Source organism: Orbicella faveolata, unplaced genomic scaffold, assembly GCF_042242905.1.
Source record: "Orbicella faveolata isolate gen_17 unplaced genomic scaffold, um_ofav_v1 contig_1, whole genome shotgun sequence".
NCBI classification, from domain to species: Eukaryota; Metazoa; Cnidaria; class Anthozoa; order Scleractinia; family Merulinidae; genus Orbicella; species Orbicella faveolata.
The window spans coordinates 9895504-9909187 of NW_028301536.1; the positions used below are offsets into that span (position 1 = coordinate 9895504).

The 13684-nt window shown below is 38.7% G+C and overlaps 2 protein-coding genes across 3 annotated transcripts in view; one reads left to right on the forward strand and one right to left on the reverse strand.

Moving 5' to 3' along the window:
• Positions 1-1153: 1153 nt before the first annotated feature.
• Positions 1154-13684, forward strand: part of LOC110056911 (tudor domain-containing 6-like) — a 101065-nt gene continuing 88534 nt past the window's right edge. For both annotated transcript variants that reach the window (XM_089288462.1, XM_089288469.1), the window contains exon 1: positions 1154-1257. The gene's annotated coding sequence lies outside the window, so the exon portion shown is untranslated. The remainder of the gene's footprint in view (positions 1258-13684) is intronic.
• LOC149118020 (uncharacterized) lies at positions 3661-4497 on the reverse strand. Its single transcript, XM_089290228.1, has 2 exons — positions 4135-4497; positions 3661-3993 (listed from the first exon to the last, which is right to left on the reverse strand). Exons 1-2 carry the CDS (start codon positions 4495-4497, stop codon positions 3661-3663), a joined length of 696 nt encoding a protein of 231 aa, XP_089146354.1.

Here is a 13684-nt window from a genome sequence, read left to right on the forward strand (position 1 = left end):
TGTCCGCATAGTATAACTTCCACTGACAGAATCGCTATGATAACGATGACAACCACAAAGCGTTTTGTGGTGCATTGAATAGGCCACAAAGCGCGTTATGGTGTTTTGAAAAGGCCACAAAGCGCTTTGCGGTGTTTTGAATAGGCCACAAAGCGCTTTGTGGTCTGAAAAATTGGAAAAACCAAATTATTTCAGAAAATAGCTGTGAGATATTTGCGAGTCAACGAGCCATCCAGTTTTCAATGTTAAATCCCAAAATAAAACACCACATAGCGCTCTGTGGTGTTTTGAATAGGCAACAAAGCGCTCTGTGGTGTTTTGAATAGGCCACAAAGTGCTCTGTAGTTTTTCGACTACTACTGCTGTTTTGTAAAGCAAAGCGAACAAGGAACAGTTAGAAAGCACTCCGGCCATAAAATCTACTCGACAAGAAACTTTCTGTAATGAATGTTCGATGCTACAGGAGACGGCTTACCCAAAAAGGTTCAGTTAGTCAGCCTCAACAAACCTATAATGAGAAGAGGGCTTTCGCGAACCGTATTTCGTGTGAGTGACAAGATTGGGAATAGAGAAATATTGCGCAGATTGAGTGGTAGTTTTACAGCAACGAAACTAAAATTGGTTACACTGCTTCTCAGAAATTTTGTTTTGCCTCTGTAATATCATTGAACGACCTGAACGATTTGAGAATAATCAAAGCGCGGAGTTTAATATTGGCTGGCCGGGAACACGCAGTTCGCAAACCGGAGAGCAACCACTGTTTAAATCTTCGATCGAACTTTCATGTTGAATTTGAAACTGAAAATACACTAAGCGGTCAATCTCCGATAGAAGTCTTGTGAGGTAACTACAATTCTTGCAAATAGTCGCTGCATATTTACGTTCAGAGTAAAGACATACAAAGTCAAATACTGCTTCCGTACGTTACCCCTCCAAAAATCAATTTTGCTCGAAAACCGAACTGCAACGGAGTTTAGTTACCAGTCTTATGCAGCGTGTTATTAGATAGAACGCATGATATGATTGGCTCCGTATATCACATTACGTCAGAGGACATGTCTGCCACATAGGACATGACTGCAATAATCGAGAACCCTTCGATTCTCGTGCCAAGGCCCCGCCGGCTGAGAGGAGCGAAAAGGGCTATGGGGACGAGAATGCTAGGCAAGTTGAATGACAGATGGAAACGAGTGCTAAACGGCATCACTGTGTCGCACGTGGAGAGCATTGACTGGGAAATCAAGGGCGCTAAATGTGGTAAGTTGTCGTCGTATTCCCTGTTCTACTTTCCGAGAATGCTTAAGTGTGTAAGGCTGGCTATAGACTACAGAGGTACCTTTTTAGAGTCATTGATAAGAACGGCTTGGTGGTGCGCCAATCACATTACATTAGCAGGGTGGACTCGTGCGAAAGAGAAATGTCCCTCAGTGACGATTCGTCCATTGTACGGGAAGTCTGAAGAGAGTTGTGTTTATTTTTATTTTTCTAAGCGTGGTTAATCAGTTGAACTCGGGATGAAACACAGCTTTTCTTACCATAATGGTATCCGGTCACTTCGTTCCGTTGTGAGATCACTTCAAGCACAGGCGCCAAGCTCAAGCTGAGAGCGAATACCAAAGCTTACAAATTCCAGATAATTCCACCACGAATTGGTCTCAGTCTGCTTCAAATTCTGATGAGAACCCTGTAAACCTATCACTACGGTAACTTCTGTTTCAACGTGAAACTTCAATGCAGGGCATGCAGCTGAAAAAAAATCAAAGCTTATAGTTGGTATTCAGAAGTTGCATCGGTCTGTGTAAAATGCGGACTGCAGACTGAGGGTAAAATGGAGACTGCAGACTGCAGACTGCAGACCAGGGGTAAAATGCAGACTGAGGGTAAAATAAAATATTAATAATAAAAAACACAATGATCAAATTCGGATCAAATAAAGACGCGTACCCGTAATTTTCTTTTTCCAAAATCCTGAAAACTCAAACCAAAAGATATTTCCTAGCCTTAGTCAAACATTATATTACCAACCTCAACTTCTTGAACCCCCCATTTTTTTCAACCAAGTTCCCACAAGGGCCTGAACTAATTGTAATTCTATTGCATCTTGCCTTTGTTTACGTCTCGGCCATTTTGAATTTTGTTTACGCAATTAGGTCTGGGACCGACCAACTCTTGTAGCGCAATTCCTTCATCCTGTTTTCATCAACAAAGAATAACGTTCAAACCACCGCGGGTCTTAGTTGCTTCAAATGGCCTTAGAATTGTTCGGAACACAAGGCAAGCAAAACACAACAGCACAACAACAGGGCAAGCTAAACTTGTAGGCATTGAACCTAGTTTGTGGAAGACATTCAATCTCTGTTTATGACTTAATAAATCAAGAGGTTTGTGGTATTTGCTGAAAGGTGACAGTCGGCTATCAAAACATGAGAAATTATAACATTTCGACGTTCTCAAATAATCGTTAGTATGACCATTTTGTTTGAAGAGATGCCAAAACTCGACGTGTACAAAATTTAATTTCTGAGTGAGGCCTTTGTGTGTTTCGTGAGTCCTGACGTGGCATTTTACGAGCACTATTATTTTATCCCTATGACTCATTTTTTATTATTAATATTTTATTTTACCCTCAGTCTGCATTTTACCCCCGGTCTGCAGTCTGCAGTCTGTGTTTTACACTGACCGGAAGTTGCACATGGAACTTGTACGTGAGATTTATGCTTGAATTAACATATTCATAGTGGCTGTGGAACCATGAGCCACAGGCTAGTGGTTCTGGAGTAAACTTTGACGATGTTATGACAAAATTTATCATCAATAAGAGGACAGATGCATGAAAACCTGATGCCAATTTGTTAATTTTACAATAACAAAGCCCCTAAATGGTCAAATGCGAGGAATAAATGAGGGGAAAAGACGCCGTAAACTTGCCGTAAACAAAGATAAGTGAATTTATTCAAAATGAAGCGAACATTGTCAATAGCTTTTCTCGTTTTTTGATTGGCTACTTTAAAAGGTCCATAAGATCTCATTGGTTAAAAAGTTGACAGTTTGACAGCTGACAGTTGAACTTGAAAACTTGCATAAATTAAAATTTTATCTGTCTGTACTCTTATTGATGATAAAAATGAGCCCATCAGCAGGCAAGAAATGAGACAGTTATTGTAAAAAATATTGTTGCATGCACTAAACACTTATGGAGTAACAACATGTAGGAACTAGCGAGACAATCTCAGATAGTGCAGAGTGTAATTTACAGCTCTGATACAGTAGTCACACAGGTCCTCACCCCTGCCGTTCTCTCCCTTGGTAGTCAACTAGGCCTTTTCCCCTTTGCAGAATATGAGCGGACAAAAACTTTGCAAGACATAATCTTAGCAGTTTGTATGTTTCATGTTTGTGTGTTCTTTCGAGGCGCAATTACCGTTTGTCTAGACGGTTTTAAATTTATCGTGGTATTTTATGTTGAGTTTCGTTCATTTTGTCGCAAATGTGACAATTTTACTTTTCATGCCAACGTTTGTAATTTGATACTTTTGTTTTCCTCACCAATGTATGGAACAAGATACCTTTGTTTCAATGAAAATATAAGAAAAATGTCTTTTTTTACTCACTGCTGGAGATAAATGGAATCACTCACCCACTCACTCATGCCCTTTATGCCTAAGTGGCATGTAGGGCAGCAATATGTTCCCTCCACATCTCTCGGTCCCTTGCCATAAACTTGATGCTTTCCCAGGTCTTCCCCATCTCCTTGATTTCCTTCTCGACTGTCTGCCGCCATGTGATCTTAGGGCGGCCCCTCTTGCGTTTTCCTTCTGGCGTCCAATGCAAAGCGGTTTTCGCAATTGAGGCTTCCTGGCGAGCAAGGTGGCCAATCCACCTCCAACGTCTCCTCATCAGGATGGTAGCCATTGGTTCAGTTCCACACCGTTCAAAGAGATCATTATTTGCGATGACATTAGGCCAAAAGATGCGTAGGATACGCTCAAGGCTCTTGGTGTGAAATGTAGAGAGTTTTGATAAATTCTTCTCCGTTAAGCATCAACATTCTGAACCATACAGGAGAGTTGTGAGGACGCAGCTGTGATAGAGATTCAGCTTGGTACGAATACTGTAAGTGGAGGAACGCCATACCTTATTCATCATGTTGAGCGAGTTTCTGGCCTTGTTGAGACGGCTCTGAATGTCCAGGTCAGTTCCTCCATCCCTACTGATGATGCTGCCGAGATAGGTAAACCTGTCTGTGTAAGGAAGTTCTTCGTTATCACTCTGGACTGGTCGTGTGTTGGTAGTATTCAGTGTCATAATTTCAGTCTTTTTGCTGTTGATGTTAAGGCCAACTTGCTTTGCAAAGGTGTTAAGGCGTTGCGTCTTCTCTTGAATGTGCTTGTGGGTGTGTGATAGTAAGGCAAGATCATCAGCATAATCCAGGTCTTCTAAGTAGGAAAAAGGGGTCCATCTAATGCCCCTGATCTGATCCTCAGTGATACGCCGCATGATCTAGTCCACAACAAGGTTGAAAAGTATTGTGGACATGACACACCCCTGCCTGACACCAGTGTGGACTTCAAATAAGATGTCACCATCGCCACCACAGCAGGTAAAGTTGTCATAGAAACTTTTGATGATCTCAGCAAGGTGGAAGGGGACTCCATACGTTCATAATATCTTCCAGAGGCTGTGTCAATGCACACTATCGAAGGCTTTGGCAAAATCTACAAAGTTCACATAGAGAGTTCGCTGCCACTCAGTACTCTGTTCAATAATATTTCTCAGCGTGAAAATATGATGGATACATCCCCTTCCTATCCTGAAACCTGCCTGTTCCTCGCGGAGTTTAAGGTCCACAGCTAGTGATAGGCATTTCATGATGACTTTTGCTAGGATCTTACTAGGAGTAGATAATAGTACAATGCCACGCCAGTTGCTGCATTCAGAGAGAGCTCCTTTCTTTGGTATCTTGATGATGATACCCTCATTCCAGTCATCAGGGATTTTCCTTCTGTCCCATATGGTATTGAAAAGTGGCTGCAAGATGTTTGCGGTGGTCACAGCATCTGCCTTGAACAGTTCAGCATTGAGGCGGTCTTTGCCAGGTGCCTTGTGGTTTTTAAGAGAATTAATGGCTGCAATGATCTCTTCTTTCTTTGGTGGTCCGATGTCAACACTTAGGTCCTCCTCAGCTTCTGGTATATCAGGCTCCTCTTCTGGTGATGGTCTGTTGAGGACTTCCTTGAAGTGTTCTACCCAACGTGCTTCTTGGTCTTTCTCAGTGGTGAGGAGCTGTCCTTTTCTATCTCGTATGGGGGCATTTCTACTGCCATTATATTTTCCACAGATCAATTTAAATGGAATATGAAAGTTAAATATCTGCTGAAAAGTCAAAGAGGAACGATTTTGTTTTTGTTAAAACGCAAATTTTCATTTCAGTGATAAACTAAAACTAATCTAATTATCAAATAGTCACATCCAGTCACAGAATAGTGCGTTCTTATTCTGTTGCCAGCTTTGGTGTTAACAATAAAACCACGTCAAACTAATACACAATGGTATCGAGTAATACAACTGAGGAGCGTTTCGACAAGAAGTATTGAAGGAAGAGATCTTTACTTGACCGAAATTATATCCCACATTGGTGATTGAGTCACCTCATCAACTGATAAAATTATTAATTGGCGGTTTCAGTAAGTGCCACGGAGTCTACTGCAATAATAACAAAGTTTCTTTTGTCACAAATTTGCCAGTTTTACATGTAACTAACGCAGGAAAGTTTTGGCTGAATATGAACTTTTGGCTCTCTTTCATAGAAGAGGAAATAAACAAGCTGCTAGGGTGAAGCAATATGTTTCCATTCTTTATTTGAACCCTGGCAAACACACAACAGACAACATTTCTTGAATCGAGCTATGGAAGAATCCACAAGATACGAAGCCACAGTAGCGTTCTTTGCAACAATAAAAGGAGAACTGACGTTACCTGTAATATAGCAGCTATCCCCGGCCAAAACGAGAGTGTGGTATCACTCATTACAAAAATTTAAAAAGCGTGCATCTGAACTCGAGAACGAAGTTTATCACACTGGCAACGCTAGAACTCATGCATCTTACATGTTATGTTCTACCACAAGGAAAAGAACTCAACGTTCGTGGATAGTCCCATATGAAATGTATCTTTCACCTAACATATAGTCGGCTTTTGACGCTAACTAATCGGAGCATGCATTTGGAGCAAATTGCCTTTGTTCTTAAGAGAACTCAAGGATAGCATGAGATTTTCAAAACCATACATTGCTGCTTTTCATGTGAAGTCATCACTTTCCAAAATAAGAAATTACCAATCCTTCTGAAGTTTTAGTTTCATCAGATGTGAGACCCTTTAATAAATTGATGTTTTGCAGCGTTTAAGGTCGACAGGGTTCCTCATTTTAAAGTAGGGCACGTTTGAATTTCCAAGTTTATGTGTTGTGTGACATTAAAAAGGCGGTCTGATAAGGCTCTCGAGTAGTCAAAAAGATGAGTTATTGCTCAAGTTTTTGCTAACTAGACAGTTGTTGCTCTGGAAAAAGTGTTAATTTCAATGTTTCGGAGCTCCAGAGTAATAACTTTTTATTTCGATGGCAAAACTCGATGACAGATGTTTCTGTTACTTTATGGCCGCCATGTTTGTGTCCTTCCGAGGGGCACAAACATGGCGACTCCATACAACGCTCTATAAATTTGTGTGAAACACTTCTCTGAATAACGGGAGAATGAAAAACTGCACAGACCTAAATCTTGGCGAGGTTGTTTATATATCAATCGTCTTTCATATCCCAGCTTCTTGACTTAATTTATTGAATGGTTATGATTTTTATTTTTGATGGCGTGACACTGCAAACCAGCCATATATTTTTGTCATGTTATCAAGGAAAGTAACGTAAGTATGACACGTTTTGTACAATGCACACGGGCACCTTTTAGCTACACTGCCCAGTCCCCCTTCCCACAAGGCTAATTGATTAATTGAAATTAATTAATTAAACAAACATTGAAGTTTACACCTTATTGTGTTATGGTGTTAGTGCCTGACTGAACAGCAGCCCCCTAAACCATCCCAATAGTGCACTCTGCACTAAAAAAGAAAACTGTTTTTAGACCCTGCTTTTATATGCAAAGTGCAAAATTCCATGCAAAGTGCTCAATGTCTTTGTCAAATATGTGCATGTATCTTGCGACATCTTCAAGCTAACGGAATAATTTTTGTGACTATCATACCAAGAGAATACAAAGCATGATCCAGTCTTGTTCCCAGACTGCAATCCTTTTGATTAGCACCACGAAATCAAAACCTCTTGGAGAAATTGGAAGGTGAGACATTGTAAGTTACAGCAGATACTCTTTCTACTCATGTTCAGAAACTGTTATTGAGCTTATGTGCATGCAGCGCACAATCAAACTGGAACCATGATTTTCATGTTCCTGTTTTTGTTTCGTTTCCTGAGAAACGAAATGGTATTTTTTTCACTTCAGAGGTGAACTATTTACATAGTGATTTGTAATATCCAATCAGAGTAAAGTTCGTAATTGTTAATGTAAATACGATGGAAATTCGGTCATTGCAACAAAATGTGGCACTCCGAGCATTGCAATTGCTGCTTTATTTGAAAATGGGGAATTACGACTGAAACTCTCATTTCTTGTTATTAAAATACAGAAGAAAATTGCATACAGGACTTCTATTCGGATAGTATTAGTGAAAAGGAATATTATTTTGGAGATAGAGAGACCGCCAGACTACGTGATTTGTCCACTAATGCGATATTTTAAACCGATAAAAGCAGTTCGTTTTGTTTAGTTCAACGAAGAAATGGTACTGTTTTCCATTTTAGTGTGATTTATTGACATAGTGAGTATGAATGTTATCAGCCAGTAACGCTTGTAATTCACAAGGTAAACATGTTCAACAAAAATAACTTGTTGCTTTGTTTCCTCAGAAACGAAACGGTGTTGTTTACAGTTCAGGGGTGAACTATTTACATAGTGGGGGTAATATTCAATCAGAGTAAAGTTCGTAATTGTTAACGTAAATACGGTGGCAAAATTTCAGTCAAAACTCGGTGCATCGCAACAAAATGTGTCATTTGCAATATTTCAGTGAAACTCTCGTTTCTTGGTATTATCTTACACAAGAAAACTGCGAACTGGACTTGATAGTGATAGTGAAAAAGAAATATATTTTCGAAGTAGAGACACCCACACCACGCGATTTGTCCACCAATGCGATATTTTAAGCGGATGAAGCCGTTAGTTTTGTTTAGTTCAACAAAGAAATGGTACTGTTTTCCCTTTCAGAGTGATTCATTGACATAGTGAGTATGAATGTTATCAGGGTAAACGTGTGTAATTCACAAGGTAAACATGTTCAGCAAAAATAACTTCTTGAAACCAAATTTTATTTCGTGACACAAAAAGAAAAGGAAATTAAAATGTCATGCAGGTAGAAGTAATTGGCGACTTAAATGTTCTAAGTCTTACTGAAATGATGTACCGGTATTCTAGAGAAATGAAGATATCTATTTCTGTGCTTGATTTAAATGTGATTAAGATCACAACTACGGCGACATAATTTTGGTCAATCAGAACACTTGTCAGGAATAACAATCCTGCCCCTTTCCTGTGGCTTTTTACGGGAAAAGAACACGCACTTGAAGCATTTGGACAGTACTATAGATATGATATATTGTGGAAGGTAACTAGTTCATCATATTGTAATTTAATTAATGTTGGTATAATCCAAAATAGGCACAATATGGCTTTTTATGAGGTTTTCTTGATATTGTAGGTGTTGACATCTTCCAGATATAGTTGAATTTCTCAAGTTTTGCGCCACAATTCCACTAGCTTTACTTCTTAGAGCACACTTTTAAAAATAAGAAAATTTGTATTGACATACCGTGGCATTTCAAGAGCTGGTTTCCATGAAAACACTGATAGCAAACCTGCAAATAACAGTCGGTCATCGGACGGTTGTCCGGTAAATTTGAGGTTTTGACAGGTAAAAGCTTAGTCTGGTCGGACACTCTGACCGGGCATTTCTGCTAAACGAAAAATAATTTAATTGGAAATTTGTGGCCGAATATGGAACAAGTTAATTCATTATACTGCCACACAATACTACGCAAAAAGGCTTTGTTATCAGTTTCGTTTTTATTCCATTTCTGAGAAATAACTTTATCATGTCGAATGCCTTGTCTCAAATTTCACGTTGAATTGTAAACACGCCACATCAGCACCACTATTCAGGCTATGTGTTAATTTACGAATTTTGCGGTGGTGTCTTGAAAGATTGTGAAGCCCCATTTAGTCTGAATTATGTTCGTCTGAAAAACTACTTGAATCTGAGGTCTTATATGTTGTTACTCGTTGTTTTTTATGTGCAAGTGTTGTGGTTTTTAGTCGTAATTTGACTCGACTAAGGCCCAGTTCAGATGCTGAACTTTTCATGAGCTGAACTTATTTTGAATTTGGACCGACCCAAATTATCAAAAGTACACCTGTTGATTCAGACGTCGAACTTAATTCGCCAAACTTTTAGTTTAAACCAAATCACATCGAAATGTCAGCGATTTTCAGACAAAGCGAAAACTGTTTGTAAAATATGTTATAATAATGTATGCATTAGGTTCGGCTCATGAAAAGTTTGACGTCTGAATCAAAGCCGTTCCAAAGCCGAAATTCCTGGCTGAGCTAGACGGGAAGAACGGCAGGGCAGTTCCAAATTCAAATAGCCATTCACAATTGATTCAAACGCCAAACTTTTCATGTACTTAATTCAATGTATTTGGTTCGGCTCATGGAAAGTTCGGCGTCTGAATTGGGCCTAAAATATTAAATATTATGCAAATTGGATACACAGCCCAAATTCTCACATTTTGTTTATCTGAATGCGATCGCTTTCAAAAACTTTAAAACCTCTAAAACTAAACCAAATGTATTGCCAGTCCATATGATCAAAAATCAGTTTTATAGCTCTATAAAGTTTTTTCTTACTTGTGGTTCAATATATTTTGAATCAGTTTCAGTGCCACAGACATGTTTTTGTGAAAAGCGTGAACGTACAAATTAGTTGCGCTTTGTAGTCATGACCACTTCCAATTTGAATTTCATCTAACTACGCAAATTTATTTATTCAATTGACTGCAAAAATTGTCGAGGGAAACTTGCTTTCAGAAAAAGTGGAAGAATTCATTTCAGCCAATTTTCAAGTCTTTGAATGTTATTGTGAGTGAGTTTTGGTCAGTTTTTGCACTGACAAGCTGTCCACGTGGGAAACTTGATCAAGTGAGTGAAGGCAAACTAGGGGTACAAACGTATGTAAATTTGTCAATTTTCAAGGGGTAAAATAATACCTGACTTACTGTAAAGGTCCCCTCTCTGGTGCTAGTATCGATTTTACACTCAGTTGACTTCTAAGCCATTTGAATTTGCAACCAACGTTTTGGCGAAGGGTCTGAAATACCGAAATGTCTCAATGTCTCTTACTTTAAGTTTCTAGCGGCAAAAAAGAATTTGTCCAATCAGACTGGCTTTTTGTCAGGTCAAAACATGTCCTTGGCCTAACAAATGACCTGCTTATAGACAAAAATTATTTGCAGGCTTGCGATAGCATTTGTATTTTAGCTTCATAATATTCAAGCGAAAGTGGAGGAATAATTGCACAACTGTCATCACACATGAGGTGTCCTTTTTGAAAAGAAAAATATACTGCATCACTGACAATGAAATGTAGAGTGTCACATCCATTCAAATCAAGGACTGCCTGGCGCAGAAATGGAAAAATTATGCATCAAATGCTTTTGTCTCTTAGCTTTATTTGGCCTCACACACGATACTTTGAATTTCTGAAAAATTTGGTGGTGCTGTGCAGCCCGCTTCCCAATACACGTAGGTACCCTATTTAAGACCAAAGTCTGCGATTTTTCTAACCTATTTATGGCCTGACCCTTAAATTAATACCCTTTTTCAGACCTGCTGTAGTTCTCTAGTTCAGAATGAGGTTAAAGGTATTGTGAATGGCTTTAGTTGCTCTTCTTATCGATAATGATGAAAAAAGTAGCTTCTTCTAGAAAACATGTGGTGCAAAGCGGCACATTAGCACATATCCCCCTCACCCCAGGGCTTCTCATGCACAAGATATCAAAACCCCAGCCTTTCTCAGACTTTGAATGTCTTTCCGAGAATGAAACACTGTTTCTTTTCAAGAAATAGCTTCTTATTGATTTTGTCCAGGACATTGTACGTTCAGTCACCGTGGTGTGAAAATGTAATTTTGACCCCACCATACTTTGCAGCTCAGAAATAAGTGAAGTGTAATTCGCGTCTGACAAAAATGCAGATATGGGATGGCGATACGTGTACATAGTATACGTGCGTATGCGTCATTGGTATGTATTCATGAGCAAATGCATTGTCTCTTCTTAACTTGACAGTTCATTGTCATTTTTGATGGCTTGACAGCTTGCAACAGGGCGAGAGAGAGTTTTCGTTTCTTGAACATGTGTATTCAGTACGTACGCACATATGCCTTCAGACAAGACTTAACTGAAACAAACATTTTGCAGTTGGGCACTTAGCAGAAAATTAACTGAATGAATATTTTTTTAAAATGGAAAGTATTTTGCTGTTGGATCAGCAATTTACTGCTTTCTGCCAAATAGAACTGGGGATGGACGCTTTGACAATCCCGCCTTCAAAGAGTGAACATTTTTTGTTAGAAAATGAACGTGGTTCAAGCAAGCAACCTATTGCCACGTGCTGGAACACGGAACTTTTACTAAGCTAAATGTAAACCATGCCATAGAAACATTGATAAAGACTCCTTTGTTCAAAGAAAGAGTGTGTAACTGCTAGAATGAACAATTTGTGTCAAATAGAAATGTAGATATCATTTCAGTTTCGATCAGGCCTGGGGTGTTCCTGTGGATGATATATCCACTGGATAAGTCACTATCCAGTGGATGGCATGGTTTGTTTTGTTAACGCTTATCCACTGGATAATGATTCATCCCTTCATCCACCTTTTGAACAACTGGGGCCAGAGTTCTAGTTGGAGCCAATGAAGTCAATGAATATTTTCCAAGCAACGCATGCTGAAACAGTCCACAGAACTTTTCCTTGAAGAAAAATTAACTTAACGTGAGTGGCACACTTTAGAAACTTTGATAAACAATTCTTTCATCAAGGAAAGAATATTTTGGAACTTTACTTGAAAATTGTGTGGACTTGTTGAAATAACTGCGCTGGTTAGTTGTTCACAGTTGTAAACTGCAAAGTACAGTGTTGGTCAAAGGGATTGCAGCACCTACACGTGTTTAACATGTGTGTGGTCTGCTTGTAGCATTTGTGGACAGTGCGTGTAAGGTGGTGTAATTAAACGTGTGTAAAATTTACTGATCTGGTAGTTACATGCATTTGCATCTAATTTTGTGTGTATGCGTGTATGTTAATTGGAGGAAGAAACCTTTGTTATTCATACACCTATTGGTGTGTATTTTGCAAAACAAAAAGCCACTCAATGTTCACACAAAAAGTAAATTTAAAAGCTGACAAGCATTGCTAAATTCATGGACATACTCAAGCACCTATCAGACAAATACTCTTTCTTAATCTGTAGCAGCCCGCACTTCTGCTTAACATCAAAACTCTCTGAGCTTTCTCTGATCTCTGAGCTTTCGTTTACGTGAAAACGTGTTTGACGTATGTCGCAACATAATGTTTAGCAACAACAACAACAACAACTTTATTATGACTCGCATATTTACAATTTTGCAGAAATATATACACATTCAGTTAAAAAAGCTTGACAATAGTAACGGCGTGAACCCGCAGATAGCCTGGGCTAATCTAGGCGGGCCACATCTATATTTATATTAGACCATTAATACATAAATAAGATTGTTATGCAACTACTTATAGAAGGATTTACAAAACCGTTTAATACAAGTACATTTACATATTTTGATCGACACTAGGAGCTATGATTTACTAGCGATAAACTAAACTTTGGGTTGAAATTAATCAGGAACTAAATTTAAGAACTTGAGTCAGGGTGTCGACTTCAACATAGTCATCCCTATCTGAAAGAGTCCCACGCACAAAATGTCATTTCAACTCCTGTTCCATTGATAACAATGAAGTAGAGTTCAACAGAAACTCGCTGACTTAATCTGCTGTTAACCCACACTTCTGCTTTAACAAAATCATAAACATTCCTTAATTTTCAATTCATCACATTCGCGTGTAACCTTCTGACAACAACCCGCAATGTTTACACCTGGCTTGTTCGATTATTCGGCTTAAATTCCAATGGAGTTGACTACCGATAAGCTAGACTCGAGAACGTTGTGAGCTAGACTTATCAGTAGTCAAGTTTAACCTTCAAAGAAATACAATTTAGCTTGGATGATATCACATATCCTTTATTCTTAATTAAACAATCGTCTAATATTACAATTTTATACGATGTATGGCACAGTCGAGTTAGTTTTCAACAATATCAAAAACACAATACTAGTTAAACGGCTGGTTTTATGAAAATACACATTGATTGTAGCTTTGACTGATTGCTAATTAATGCACTGTCACTGTTAGTATGGAATGAGACATGAAATAGTAACTGATTTAAAACAACTTTTTGTACTGCACAG

Excerpts from the sequence above, each read along its gene's own strand:
- LOC149118020 (XM_089290228.1), bottom strand. The coding sequence starts at position 4,497 with ATGCGGCGTATCACTGAGGATCAGATCAGGGGCATTAGATGGACCCCT. Across the intron at positions 3,994-4,134 it reads CGCTCAACATGATGAATAAG|AGCCTTGAGCGTATCCTACG; the intron begins GTATGGCGTTCC and ends TTTCACACCAAG.